Source organism: Paroedura picta, chromosome 12, assembly GCF_049243985.1.
Source record: "Paroedura picta isolate Pp20150507F chromosome 12, Ppicta_v3.0, whole genome shotgun sequence".
NCBI classification, from domain to species: domain Eukaryota; kingdom Metazoa; phylum Chordata; class Lepidosauria; order Squamata; family Gekkonidae; genus Paroedura; species Paroedura picta.
This window is the reverse complement of record NC_135380.1, coordinates 25,496,886-25,512,188: the sequence shown is the minus strand read 5'-3', so window position 1 is coordinate 25,512,188 and position 15,303 is coordinate 25,496,886. Positions and strand designations below refer to the sequence as shown.

Sequence of the window (15,303 nt, the reverse complement as noted above, 5' to 3'; positions counted from 1 at the left end):
CGGGCAGGCGGGCCCTTTTCCACAAGCGCTTTTCCTGGCCGGCTGTCTCCCTCCACCCCCCTCCCCGCGCGCCCACCCCCACTCGGCCTCGCAATTGGCTGCGCGGCATTCATCGGGGGGGCTGCAGCTGCGCCTGGATTGGCGCTCGCTTATCTATAAGAGCGCCGGAGCCGCGCCGCGCCGCTGCCAGCCCCCCCCCCCCTCCATACCCTTACCCGGCGCGGGCCCAGGATCGGCGCCTCTGCGGCACCCGACGCCCCCGCGCACCATGAGCTACAGCAGCGACCTGCGCCTGTCGGCCGCCTCCTTCGGCAAGAAGGCCATGGCCTCGGGCGGCCGGAGCCTCCTGTACGGGGCGTCGCGGGCGGGGGGGCCGTCGCTGCTGGGGGGTCCCGCTCCCTCTGCCCGCGGCTGCGGCGGCGCCCGCCCGTCGTCCTACTCGTCGTCGTTCCGCCGGCTGCCGGCCCCGAGCAGCTCGCTGGACCACCTGGAGGTGCTGCTGTCGGCGACGGGGGCGCCGTCGAGCGCGCTGAGCAACGAGCTGAAGATCGTGCGCACCAACGAGAAGGAGCAGCTGCAGGGCCTCAACGACCGCTTCGTCACCTACATCGAGAAGGTGCGCCAGCTGGAGCAGCACAACCGGCTGCTGGAGGGCGAGGTGGCAGCGCTGCGCCAGCGCCAGGCCGAGCCGTCGCGCCTCCAGCAGCTCTACGAGCAGGAGATCCGCGAGCTGCGCGCCAAGGTGGAGGCGCTGCGCCACGACGGTGACCAGGCGGCCCTCGAGAGCCAGCAGCTGGCCCGCGCCCTCCAGCGCCTGCGCGACGAGGCGGCCCACGAGGCCCAGCGCCGCGAAGAGGCCGAGGCGGCGCTGCGCGACGCCCGCAAGGAAGCTGACCGCGCCGCTCTCGCCCGCCTCGACCTCGAGAAGAAGGTCGAGGCGCTCCTCGACGAGATCGCCTTCCTCCGCCACGTCCACGACGAGGAGGTGGCCGAGCTGCAGGCCGAGCTCCAGGAGGCGCAGGTAAGTCGGCGGGGCGCGGGGCGCGGGGAGGAGAGACGGGGCTGGTCCCCTGAAAACGACCGGCAAAAGCCTGGCCTCCCCGTCTCAAGACGCCATAGCCAGGAGCCTGGGTAGGCAGATTCGTGGGCAGGACGGAGGGGAGCCAGGGCATCTGATGGGACGGGATGCTGGAGACACATGGCCGGAGAAGAGCTGCTACGGGACAATCCTGGGCGGAGTTGGACCCTTGAAGTCAATGCGCTTGGACTGCAGTCACTACATAGGATCGCGCTCAAAGCCATGGCCGTTTTTCCAGAGAGCTGGAAACAGGAAGCCGACTGAGATAGACCCAGGTTTTGCGCTAGTTTATGTTCCTGGGACCTGGGCACTGCTTTCTTGCATTTCCCTTGTGTCAGAGGCAGACTTTCTGCCCACCATCTCATCCTGACCCATTTTATCCAAATGATGATGCGAAAGAAGGATTGTTGAGCAGGTGCAGATTCTTTCCTCCCTTATGTGCCCTGCCCTGCCCTGCTGCAGGAGTTCTAGCCAGGCTGTGTGATGGCAGAGCAGTGCAAAATCCCAAACATTCCAGGGAAAATTCAAATGAGTAGCTGTGTTGGTCTGAAGTAGCACAATAAAATCAGAGTCCAGTAGCACCTTTAAGACCAACAAAGATTTATTCAGGGTGTGAGCTTTCGAGTGCAAGCTCACGCCCTGAATAAATCTTTGTTGGTCTTAAAGGTGCTACTGGACTCTGATTTTATTCCAGGAAAAGCACCCTTTTCTCCTCCAGAATATTACTGGGAGGGACTGAACAAACCATCCAAATAATAGTCTTTTAGAAGGAAAATATCATTGGAGGGGGGGGACTTCCAGTGGAAGAGTGTACAATTTAAAGGGGCACCCCAGTGATCCGTGGGGCCCAACACAGATTCTGCACTGTAGCTATTTGAGTGGCATCTAATGATAACCTGAGCAGAGTCACGCCCTTCCAAACCCTTAAGCCTCGGTTGACTAAGGACAGTGCAACTCTGTTTGGGATGTCAATGTTCATTCCTTTGCCAGCTCTGAGGAGCTAGCATGCCCACTTCTATGCACCCTAGAGCTTGAATGTACTAAACTGGCACACTGAATCCTCCACACTGGAGTTGTCTGGATGGGCCTTAAGAGAACTTCCCAAAGTCCTCAAGATCCCTGTTGTTTATTTATTTATCCTTCCAGTTTTCTCACTCTTTGCTTGGAGCTCACCACAAAAAGCTCACCCTGCTTTTTTAGCATGAGTAATCCTTATCCTTCACATACCTGGTGGGCTTGTCTAGTTGCCTAAAATATGGTCCTTTATATATGTAAGATAGTTCTAGTCTAGCAGAAGAGGCCACCATCTGAGGTCCCAGAATTGTGGGGGTTGGCGAGGGCTATTCACATGACTCGGACAGCGAGATGCTGCCTGCTCCTCTAGAGGAGGTACTGGAGGCAGATCATCTGCTTGTTGGCTGATGGATAGGATGTGCTGCTTGGGGACACCAGAGTGAGGCTACTGGGCTCTGTCAGGTGCCTGTGACAAAGATACTGCTATAAAGGAGAGGACGTGACAGAGGTCAAATTAAATGACATGAAAATGGCTTCCTGACCAACTCCCAGTCAGTGAATGTGCCCAGCATTAGAGAGGGGGAAACAGCATTTTAAGGCTCTCTGGAATCAGCCTTGAGATGTTCCAAGCTGCCTTTGTTGCAAATTGAGGCTGCTTTTATGGAGCAGCACATCCCTGGCCTTGGAGAGGGACGGTCAAGGTCCCTATTGGCCAATGTGGAAAATGCAGTCGAAGCCTCCAGTGGGTTGTGCCTGGCCTTGCACTGCTGAGAAGGCTGGTGATGCCTCGTGGACCCTGCCCTCCCCCCCCCCCTTCTTTTTCTTTGCCCTTGAAAATGGAATGTGACCTTGCTTTTCTTGGAGGGAGAAGAAGCAAAAAGCAGCTGCCCAGTGCTTTGGAAGCCGGGTGTGATGCTCCAGCCATGTGGCTATGCTACTTCTTTTGTTCTGCTGCTCTGCTTTGCGGCATTCCTGCTTGTGGTATCTCCCCACAAGGAGAGCTCATGTGCTTGTAGTGGGACCCGTTGCTTTCTTTTCCTTGAAAGGGCTGTGGGTGGGGCTGAAGCAGCAGGCCTTTTCTGGCTTTTAGAAGCCAAAGTGTATGGGGGGGGGGGGGGCTGCCACAAAGGTCTGCCCCATCAAAATGTACCCTGGCGCTGAGGAGCAGGACCTGAGCTTTTGCTGCAAAATCTGCTGGTGGTCATGGAGGACGGAGTTCCCTCCCACTTTGTCCAGCTGCACTTTTCTCCCTGACTGCCCTTGAGTGAGCAAGGCAGGGGACTGGATGCTTCGGCCAGGGGGGCACAGCAAGGGAAAGAGAGGAGTGATTTAAAAATCACACACCATCTTGGGTTTTTAGAGGTGATTGGGATGTTGTGAATAAAATAGACCTGGCTGTCCCCATGTTATTATTTATTGATATTTGTATTTGTTTTCTACCCTCTCTCCTGAGACTCAGGGCAGATTACAACAAAATGCAGTTCAGACTCAAGTGAATACAAACAAATCCAAATTGCTTCCCCCCCCCCAAAAAAACGCCATTTCCCCATGCAGGAACAAGCTTGGGGGGGGGGGGGCTATTTCTCCATTTTGGCTACTCCATATGGAGCATTCTGTGCACATGGATCAGCAAAAACAGGGGGGAAACACACACCCCAGCAGTTCTGGTTGGGGAGAAATGGCTTGGTGGTGGAGGAGGCGGGAGCATTTCCTCTCCTGACAGCAGCATTTCCAACTATTTGGGTTCTCTCAGTGGCTGTGTGACTGCCCGGAACCTGAATGGACCCCTCACTTTAAAAAGACCAACGTGCAGTTTGGCCTTTAGTCCTCTGCCTCTGCTGGTAAAAAGCATGGGCTTTTAGATATTTATTTAGTACATTTTTTACCCCGCCCTTCTTTCAAGGAGATCAGGGTGTTTTCTATCGTTTTCTCCTCAATTTTATCTGCGCAACAACCGCCTTGTAAGCAGAGAGCATACTACGGGCCTAAGTAGATTACCTGGGTATCCTATGGACAAAACAGTCAGGGGGGATAGATGGCTTTCTCCACGTTCAGTTCTCTTGACGTTGTTCTTCTCCAGGTCTCTGTGGAGATCGACGTGAGCAAGCCGGACCTCACAGCGGCCTTGAAGGAGATCCGCACTCAGTATGAAGTCCTGTCCGCCCGAAACCAGCAGTCCGCCGAGGAGTGGTACAAATCCAAGTTTGCCAATTTCACCCAGGAAGCCGCCCGCAGCAGCGACAGCATCCGCCAGGCCAAGGAGGAGATCTCGGAGTACCGCCGGCAGCTGCAGGCCCGCAACATCGAGATGGAGGCCCTGCGCAGTGCCAACGAGTCCCTGGAGAGGCAGCTGCAGGAGGCCGAGGAGAGGAACAGTGAGGAGATCCGGAACATGCAGGTGGGAGCTTCTTGGCGGCTGTGCGTTTCGTTATAGGCAAGTTGCTGGCTCTGGGGAGAATGCGAGAACAAAGCAGGATGGTCTGTATTAGTACCAAGAGAAGAAAAAGACCTATCCCAATGGCAATCCACATCCACAATAAAGAATATTCCACAAAGATAGTGTCCTTTCTTTATGTTGGTTTTATTAAGCAGGACTTCCTCCAAAAATAGTTTCCAGGTAAAACCCGTTTTCACTCATCCGTCCTCAGTAGCAAGTCCCCATATGTTTGTCAACAATTCTTTGTGTATATCTCTGAGTAACAGCAAATTTCACAACCTTCTAAATGGTATCAATATAATTTGGCCCATGGCTCATTCTGATATGGGGATCCTGGTCTGTATTGTGGATTGCCATCAGGATTGGTCTTTTTGCTTCTCTTGGCTCTGGGGAGAATTCAGAAGCCAGGATCTTTACCCCTCAGCGGATTCAACAAAACCAGAATGGATTATGCAAGACTTTGTAATAAACGCACAAGAAATGGTAGAGACTAAGAGCCAGACTGAACAGGTTGGTGGCCCTGGGTCCATCCAGGGGACATCATTACCACTTTAGAAGCACTGATGGGTTTATAAAATATTGCTGTGAGGCCCTGATCTGGATCAGGCTTACAGGAGCTGTTTCTGCACTTGAGAGGCTGCTGAGTACGGGGAACAAAAGTTCCAAGGGCTGCAGCCTTGCAAGCCTGGTCTGGATCGGGGCCATGCAGCCATTGGTAGATTGATTTGGGAAGGGGTGACAGAGAGAAGGGCTGAGCAGCCCTTTCTCAGTCCTGTTTTTTGGGGTATATCCCTGGTAAGGAATTGGCCAAAGTGGCACATTGTTCTGAGCCCCCTGAGCGAGAGTACAGGTAAGAAGCCAAAGGTACACTCTCCTAGATGCTGCCCTGATCCAGAATTAGCCCCCCACCCAGCTGCACTTTGTTTTAAAGACAGCTTTGGAGGAGCCTGCCAGATCTCCCGTGCTCATCCCGTGCTCATCACTCTTATTCAATTACACATTTTTAGGAGACCATAAACCAGCTTGAAAATGCCCTGAGGACAACCAAGGGAGAGATGGCACGCCACCTCCGGGAGTACCAGGATCTGCTGAACGTGAAGATGGCCCTGGATATTGAGATAGCCGCATATAGGTGAGGCCTGCTGGAAAGCTCCTTCCTCTTGCGTGTGGCGGTAGATGGGGTGGAGAGGCAGCCTTGTCACGAGTAAGTAATGGAATGCTAAGGCCTAAGAGCCAGCTTGGGGTAGTGGTTAGGAGCACCGACTTCTATTCTGGCAAGCCATGTTTGATTTCCCATTCCTTTGCATGCAGTCAGCTGGGTGACCCTGGGCTCATCACAGCCCTAATACTTCTGTTCTCTCAGAGCTCTCTCAGCTTCACCTACCTCAAAGGGTGTCTGTTGTGGGGAGAGGAACGGGAAGCTACTTTCAGACTCCTCCTGGTAGAGAAAAGTGGCATATAAAAAAACAACTCTTCTTTCTTCTAAGAGCTGGTCTTTGGGAAGGCCAGCCCAGGAAATTGTGGTGCCAGAAGCAGATGATCCAAATGGCGCCTCCTTCCTCCTTGAAGTTTGATGGGGAGACCTGCACAAACCTTGAGAAAATGAAGAGCTAGGCTGAGCCCTTTTCCGTGACGCACAGGGAAAGTGTTGGCATGGAAGAGCTACCATGGAGCAGTGGCTAACTAGAGTGTGGGACTGGGACCAGGATGATCCAGGTTCTGACATGCACTTGGTTCCTCGGATCAGTCATTTTGACAGCCACGCCTACCCAACAAGATGGTTGTAAGGGACATTGGGTTGCTGACTCAGTATTTTGCCTTGAGCTCCTCAGTGAGCAGGGCAGGGTAGAAGCTAGATCAATGCACCTTTTTTCATCACAGAAAGCAGACTTCCCCCACCTGCAGCCCAGGAAGAGGTTCACTGCTAACAATAGAATTTGATGCCTGGTCACAAGGGGTGGGTGGGTGGATCCTGGCCTTGTCCAGACAGCTGCATGATGAAGGGAAGAAGGCACAAGTTACAGGCCATGCATTTCCTTGCTTTCCCCAGATGTTTTTCTTTCTTCATGCCCAAATGCATGCCCCAGCTGGGAGAAATGCAGTAGCAACAGCCGGGAAGGGGGGGGGGATAAGTAATTTCCCAAATGCTAACTCTCCAGCAAACTGACCTTGATGACTTTCCTCCACTAAGACAAAGATCAGGTCGTCTGGCTTTCCAAAAGGCCAGGAGGAGCCATTGGGAAGCTTGCCGAAGCCTTTATAACCATCTTGGGTGACACTTTTGTTTTCCCCTGTAGAAAACTGCTGGAAGGAGAAGAGACCCGGCTCAGCACCATCACCAGCAGCAGCACGTTTGGCCTCAGCTATCCTTTCTCCTCAAGTCCCTTGTCCAGCTTCAAGGGCTTCTCCAGCAGCTTGGCCACTGTCAGGAAGGAAGAGAAGAGAGATGCCTCCGAGGAAGCCAAGGCCTCAAGGGGACCGAAGGCTGCAGAGGAGGAGGAGGAGGAGGAAGAGGAAGAATCTGGAGATGAGAAAGTGGGCAAAGCGATGCCCACAAACTAGACTGGCTGGGAGCATCTTCAGAATTCCTCATGAGGGAGAAGAAGAGTTGGCTTGTTTTTCATCCCTGGCTGCTTCTCACAGTTGGTTTTTCAGACAAGGGATGGCTCTTAGGGGATGTCAACATTCAGAAACACACACACACATGCAGCTCAATTTCCAGTTGTATCAGGGACTTGGTTGCATGTTGTGTTCCACAGTGCAGGATTTTAGGGTAGATGTACTAAATATGTAGATGATTGGGGTTCTTAAACCCGTTAGTCTCTCCGGGTCTGAAATACTGGATGTGAAATATAGCTTTCAAAGAAGAAGCCTCTCTGAGGGGTCCAATGCTGGGGTCATGTTCAAGAGATCTCTTCTTCACCTTTCTTCCTCCTCCCAACCATCTGTCTTGTTAGAGTGTGACCTTAGAGTCCTCAGGCAGCTAGCCCTCAAACTCTATTTGCTACAGGGAAAACTTTAGTACTTTGCAGTTTTCCAGCCCCTTTATTAAAATACTACGAGCCTCTTGTGGCGCAGAGTGGTAAGGCAGCCGTCTGAAAGCTTTGCTCATGAGGCTGGGAGTTCAATCCCAGCAGTCGGCTCAAGGTTGACTCAGCCTTCCATCCTTCCGAGGTCGGTAAAATGAGTACCCAGCTTGCTGGGGGGTAAACGGTAATGACTGGGGAAGGCACTGGCAAACCACCCCGTATTGAGTCTGCCATGAAAACGCTGGAGGGCGTCACCCCAAGGGTCAGACATGACTCGGTGCTTGCACAGGGGATACCTTTACTTTATTAAAATACTTTCTTTTTGTTTCAATTTAAAGCAGAAATTAAACATTGAAAAGGTCCCACAAAACTTCTACCCCAAGAATCCTCCCCATTTCTTTATTTATTTACTTTCTTTATGGCTTGTCCGTCTGTTTTGTTGAGACTCCGGGCAGACTCTGCCTCCAAACTGTGGGGTTTCCAGTCTGGGAGTGGAGTGACAACAAAATGTGTGTCCCAGTGCTTGTGCTAATCAACAGGCCTTCAAGTGAATCTAACTAGTGTCGGAATATCCACAGCAATGGTTTTGCTGACCTTATTTGAGTTGGAGGATCACAACTGGTCCTACAAGGTGTTCGTCTTTTTTTCCTGAAGGTCTAAACATCTGTTTCCATGCACTGATTTATGCAAGGACAACTGGTGTTTTTGTAGTTCCTTGTTTTGTTTTTTTAAATGTGTGGGGGGAGCAGCTTCTGTAGTACGTTCAGTGGGACACTCAAGTATTCAGAAGGAAAATGACTGGATGAAAAACTAAGTGTTGATCACCTGCAGAATATCTCTAGAACTTCCATGTTACCATTAGTGACTTCAGTCCCTTTACTGTGTCCAGTCTCAGGGCCAAACTACACACTGGGAATAAGCCTAAAATGATCATCTCAGAAATCCCATTTTATTCTCAGTGGGGCATACTTTCCGGAAAGTGTTCTAAGGATTGTAACTATAGTGACTCAGCTATGCATTGCCTTTTCAACCCTACCATTTCCCTATTCCCAATCATTCCATTGCAAGAGCTACAATATTTACTTGCATGCAAGACTAGTTTTCTTTTCTAGGTATGTCCTAGAAAAGAGAAGATTGTCTTACATTTGCATGCAAGTTACAGTTTTGTAGATCATAATCTTTCTGTTGTGTACCATTTGGGGGGGGGTGTCAAATTGCATTCAGCATCATCTTCATTTTGAGTACATTTGGAAATACACCCTCTTGTGTCAAATGTAAGTTTGCTTGCAGTTTGGCCCTAAGAACATGGACTTCCTCCACACATCATTCACTATTCTGCTCTCATCGCGCTATAGCAGTTATTCACAGCTGGACTGGCTTGTGCTATGGCTGCTATAGCACACCGATTGTCAAATATTCAAAGATGTGTGAGTGGAGAACCTAGAGTAGAAAATGTATATTGCACAAGTAGTAGGGAGATTTAGCAATTACTTTGAATGTAACAGCCAGCAGTGGCTGATCCCCAAGGGTGGGGGCCTTCAAAACAGGCTGAGTGGAGATTAGTTCAGCGGTTTTGAAATTCTGCTGGTAAAGTTTTTCTCAATTTAAATAATACAAAAAAAATTAGCAAAACTTCAGCATAATCCAAGGGTGAAGTGTACGAGGAGCATGTGCTAGTTTGTGCTGACTGTTTTTTAAAATGTGATTTTGATCCAAATGTTTGCTCTGTGGGATTTGTTGAACTTCTGAAAATCCCCTAAATTGTGAAAACAGTGTGTTCTGTAGCACTGGTGTGGGAGCAAGTGTTGATCACCTGCAGAATATCTCTAGAACTTCCATGTTACCATTCCTGGTCCAAAACAATGTCCAAAACATTCCTGGAAGAGGAACACTTGTTATGTAGGTTTTTGAGTCTTGCCCTTGGAGTTTCAAATAACTTTGTAAAGAAATTGGGAAACAGTTGTGTTAATCTCAGACTCTTTTGAGGGATCATGTACATGCTTGTATATGTGTGTCTAACACAGGGAGTGTCTCTGTGTGTGCGTTTTAACGGGAACTGTAGGCAAGGGGAGCTAAACTCCGCTCTCACCCTTTCTTCTCTGGCCTTGATGCTTTCAGCATTAGTCTCTTGGACCATTTATGCACTGGGGACTCCACTGCCCCAGCTCCCGTGCAGGAGCACAAATTGGGGGCGGATGAAGTTCACCAGGCCAAATGCTCCCTCATATGGAAGAGGTGGGGCAACCTGCCACTCCAGCCTGCAGCCCGGCATGAAACTTCCCGTGCATAAACGGTCTTTGTCTCTCAGTCACTTCCAATAACCCTCTTCCACTTCAGAGATGGACATGGGTATAAATGCATATGGGTCCCATCCTAATTGGGTTCTCAGCTAGTCACTTAGTTGAAGGGCAGTCTGACAAAAACTGGGAACATGATGATGATGCAATGATGATGATCCAATCAGAATGAAGACATATCTGAAGTCCCCCCCCCAGTTGCAAAGACGAGCAATGGATTGAGAGACTCCCAGGTAACCAGTGGAACAGGCTTCCTCAGGAGGTGGTGGGTTCTCCATCTTTGGAAATTTTTAAACAGAGGCCAGATAGCCATCTGACGGAGAGGCTGATTCTGTGAAGGCAAAGGGGTGGCAGGTACAGTAGATGAGCAATTGGAATGTGAGTGTCATGCATAGTATAGGGGGTTGCACTAGATGACCCATTAGGTCCCTTCCAACTCTATGATTCTAACCAGAAGCCAAATGCTCATTGCTAGGTCAAACACGGAATGCATTTCGACAGGAGCCTGACAGCCACTGACAAATGGCTTGAAAGGCACTATTGACACAATGGAGTCTTCATAGTCAAGGTTGCCTCAGGCTGTGCTCCCCCCCCCTTCCCCCCAGAGTTCCCACTCTTTTCAGTGGGGTTTGCTCAGGAGAAGAGAGGGTGCCAGCAGGTTAGGCCCCCCCTTGGAATGTCCCTGGGGTCAGGTGCTATTAGAGAATGTTCTGCATGTCCAAATAATAGAGAGTCTGTGAGCGTGTGAGCGCATGTGTGTATGTGCGTATGCACCCCCAGACGTAGTGGAATGTAAATGGAATGGCTGAGAGGTCGTTTCAGGTGGCATTGATTTAATAAGTGGTGTGGTCTCTGCATGATGCTCCATTCCAGATGATTTTGATGTGATGTTTCGATATTGGTTTTTATACATTTAGATAGGTTTTATTTATTCGTGAGGCCAATAAAATAGAAAAGAAAAACCTCAACAAACAGGATTGTGTTGTTTTCTAGGTGGACGCTTCAGCTCAGGGGCCACTCCTGAGAGATCTCAAAAGAATTTGGAACTATTTATGAGTGAGCAGTACTGGGGGGGGGGGGGGGTCCCTGCCATGCTAGGCCACTGATTTCAGTGAAAGCAGAGTTTGAAGCAAATTTATTATTTATTTATTTATTTTATTAATTGCATTTGTATACTGCTCTCCCCTGAGTCCCAGGGCAGTTCACATGGAACAGAAACAGTGCACAGAACTTTGTTTATGCATCACATGTGAGATAAACTACAACAATGGTAACAATAACAACCACAACCGAAAATAACGAAGTGTGATGGTTCCTTCTTTGGAGACAAATGGGAGGTACAAGGTTTAATCTGAGCTGTTGTCACAGCATATGCAGCAGCTGGTATATCACCCACCAGATAGGTTGCCAATCTCCAGGTGGTGGCTGGAGATTGAGACTACAACTGATATCCAGATGGCAGAGCAGTTCACCTGGAGAAGATGGCGGCTTGGGAAGGTGAACTCTATGGCTTTATGCCCCACTGAAGTCCCTCCTCAGGCTCCACCCCAAAATTGCCAAGTATTTCTCAGCCAGGAACTGCCAGCCCTACCCCCACCCACAGAACAATAGCATACAGGAGCATTTTGTCACCAAAAAGGAAAGGGGGGGTATTTATTGTCCCTTTTCTCTTTATTTTAAGAAACATCCTAGCTCTGTGCTTAATCCCATCTGTTCAATTGCACAAGAACTTGGTTTTCACTGCAAATTGTTTTCCTCACTGTACAAAATGGGACTGCTTGCCTGTTCAAATAAACTGTTCTGGGGATTTGTGATGGAAGCCAAAGGAATAAGACAGGCAACACTTCTTGGACAAGTTGCCCAAACATGCAGGACTGGTCTGGCCAGTTTGTATTCTTTATGGGGTCATTTTGGCCCAATGGCCACCTTTCCCTGCAGTTTTATCTTTTCCTGTGCCCCTAACATGGTGAACAGGCAACATTTGCACTGGGTGCTACCCCTACAACCCATATAGGACACTTAGCTCTCCCCTGTCACTACACAAACCTACACCACACCCTGTCCATTGACCTAGATCAGCCTTTTTTAACCTTTTGACCATGGAGGTACCACTGAAATATTGTCCAGGCTTTGAGGTACCAGGAAGTGATGTCAGCTGGCCGCGCCTCCCTGCCACGGCCCTCAGAAGCGAGAGGAGCCATGCGTGGCAAAGGTTTAAATGGCCAGGGCCCCTTCCCTTTCCATCCCTTCCGGGCCCATCAATGGCCACTTTGGGAGGAAGCAGGTCGGCCTATCCAAACAAGGGTGGATTTTTTAAAAATTGAAATCCCTTTTTCTTTAGTCTTCGCTTGAAGCAGAAAACAGCAGACAAAACAGGATGGGAGGGCTCTCCTCAGCCACCCTTTTAAAAAACCCATGCCACGGTACCTTTGAAGGGTCTTCATGCTAGTATAGTTGGGAAGACTGATCTGGATGGCTCTGCTGCCAAGCCCCATGTACAGCTTTTAAAGCAAGGTGGGGAGAGGGAAAATCCTCAGCTGCTTTTGGTGACCGTCTCTGCATTGAGGCTGAATCTCCAGAGGCCACAGAGGCCAGATGTACAGAAGAGCTTGTGTTCTAGATCAGCTGTCCCTAACCCCCGGTCCGCGAACCTGTACCAGTGTGAGGATCAGTTGGTACTGGGCTGCGGCTCCTCCTCCTCCCCGGCTGCTGCTTCGGAGGCTGCCCTGCCACTCTGCCACCGGCTCACCTTTGGTGCTCTCCGGCAGCCGCCATGGCTGAGCTTCCCCCTTGGCATGGCACTGTGCTGATGCTGCTGGCAGCGCCCCCCAGTGGGCGGCGGGAAGTCAGGGGCACCGGCAGGAAAGCAAGTGGAGCAGGGGCTCAGGCGGCAGCGTCTCTTGGCAAAAGACTACCCCCCCCGGGCCTCAGTAAAATTGTCAAGGGTTGACCGGTCCCAGGTGATAAAAAGGTTGGAGACCACTGTTCTAGATAAGCCCCCCAAAAATCCAAAGGCCAAAATAATGAGTCTCTCATCCATTCTTATTATGTATATTAAGTATATTAATTATTCAACTTCTTGGAAATCAGAACGGGATCCCAGGTACATTTCTCCCATTTTCTGATTCTTCCTCAGTGATTGCCACTCTAAAATCGACAAATAAATAGTTTCATAATAATTAACAAAGTATAATGTGTACAAAATAATACAAACCAAACTGGATCCATCTGCCAACATATCTATGTTCCATTTAGCAGTTATAAATCAAATAAGGCATATCTCTTGGCTGTAAGCTCTGTTGTCTTGAGGCAGTTTACGTGTCCAGCTACTGTTATCTCCAGTCAATATTTAAACAAACGCTTAATTGCACAGGTGTTACCAATTAGTGCAGATTAACATTACAATATTTTGTTAATTATTATGAAACTATTTATTTGTAGATTTTGGAGTGGCAATCATTGAGGAAGAATCAGAAAATGGGAAAAATGTACCTGGGACCCCGTTCTGATTGCCAAGAAGTTGAATGATTAATATATCTAATATACTTAATAAGAGTGGATGACAGACTCATTATTTTGGCCTTTTGATTTCATTTTTGGCTTTTCTATAACACTGGGAAATCAACGGTGCAGCTTCTTTGCATTGAGCTTGTGTTCTAGGAAGAACCAAAGAAGAACAGTGATGCACAGCACAAAGGCTGGCAATGGCCCGGGAGGCTCTCAGCCATACAGAATCAAAACAGTCCTTGCAAGGCCAAGCGCAGATTGTGCTTCCACATAACACAAGAGAGACTCTTCATAACTGAGGGAGACCCAGGCAGACCAGGGCAGAGTCTGCACTTACTTTGTTTATTCCATTGTCAATCCTGTTGAATTCAGATTGATTTGAACTCGAGTCTTCCTCTCCCCCCCCCATTGAAACAGGAAAGTCTTCTGCACATGGTTAGGGTAGTTCAGAAGAGGGGGGAGCCAAGCTTCTTTCTTTCTGTCCTTGAAGGGGCGGGGGAGAAGAAACAAACAGGGAGCCTCTTTCTTTTCTTGGAGGGGGTGGAGAGAGGATAGAAGAAGGTAGAGGGGGGGGGAAATACAAGACCAACAGAAGTTGAGAGAAATTAGGGGCTTCTCCTTTAAGGCAAGCTTGTCACATGACCAGCTTTGGCCAATCAGGGGTTCTCTACCATGCAGCAAAGCCCAGCTCCAAAACAGCCTGCTTTCTCAATCCAGATTTTATAAATATTGAGCATTAAAAGCACTCTAACATATTGCACAATAAAGGTAGGGTCACTCCGGATCAATCCTTCTTGCTGCAGAAGGAAAATTTAAATCGCCCCAAATCCAAACGGAAATCGCATTCTCTGTAGATGGCAGGGACTGAATCGACCTGGGATTGGAATAAAAGCTCCGTGCAGTTTACACCCTGGCCTCCAGATTGTTCCCCATTCATTCCCGGTATGTATATCTGCAGTTCAGCCCAGGCTGAACTGTAGAATATTCTCGTGAACATCTGGAAGCTTCTGCCAAATGGTCCCCATCGATTAGTCCTCTGGCGTGCTCTTCTTGAAGGAGGCTGCTGTCCATCTTCTCTCCTGGTACCCTCAGGGCTGTGTCATGCCAGGACTGTGATTGATGCTGATAGCTTTGGCTTGACCTTTTTTATTAGTAGCAGCTTATTGGGTTACAACTTGGGCTTTATGAATGAAAGATCTCTGCAAAATCTATCCCTGCCTGGCCATAATGGAGGGATGCATTTTTAGGGACTAATGGAACGGAAGCCGCAGTGAGCCGCCAGCAGAAGCAGCCCGGGAGTTTGTGGCTAACGAAACAATGAAGACCAGGATGGCAAGAGTAGAAGGGAGTATTTCATGGGCAGAAACTGTTTGGCAGGCTGCATCTAGGGAATGGACTTCCCGGAATACATTAATAGGCCTGAAAGATGGTCATCTCTCAGATAATTCTGGCTTCCCATTGTTTTTAAGCACATTTCTTAGATTAGGAAATAGCTGTTATTTAATGCTTACAACTCCATTTCACCCTTTTGCTAGTCCTGCTCTGGGTCAGTTCCCATTCCTTTCCATGGAGAAGAGAATTCCCCAGTGCCTCATACCTTGTACAGCCAACCGGTCAGCCTTGTGACTCTGCTGCCTTAATGTCGCCTGGATTTTTCCACCTCCCCTTCCTCACGGTAGAGCTGCTGAGATTAAAATTTGGTATTGTTAGTTTATGTGTCAACAGCACAACTGAGAGCCAACTAGAAGTGTCAGGAAGAAAAGGGACTAGGGGTTCTTGAGAACCTACCTGTTTGGTTCACATTATGTTCTCCGGTTACAAATGGAGCCGATTTTTTGATGGTCTTTTTGTATGTTTGTGGCTGTTGGACTGTTTGCCTCAATCATTTCTTCCTGACAGTTCAATCTGCTTTCTGCCCATGCATGCTCTCACACAGATTAA

At 49.4% G+C, this 15,303-nt stretch overlaps 1 protein-coding gene across 1 annotated transcript; it reads left to right on the top strand.

The window, feature by feature from the left end:
* The first annotated feature begins 168 nt into the window (after positions 1–168).
* On the top strand, positions 169–10,827 carry LOC143821548 (low molecular weight neuronal intermediate filament-like). The gene is made up of 4 exons (XM_077305649.1): positions 169–1,021; positions 4,173–4,490; positions 5,537–5,661; positions 6,827–10,827. Exons 1-4 carry the CDS (start codon positions 269–271, stop codon positions 7,089–7,091), a joined length of 1,461 nt encoding a protein of 486 aa, XP_077161764.1. The 5' UTR covers positions 169–268; the 3' UTR covers positions 7,092–10,827.
* The last annotated feature ends 4,476 nt before the right edge of the window (positions 10,828–15,303 follow it).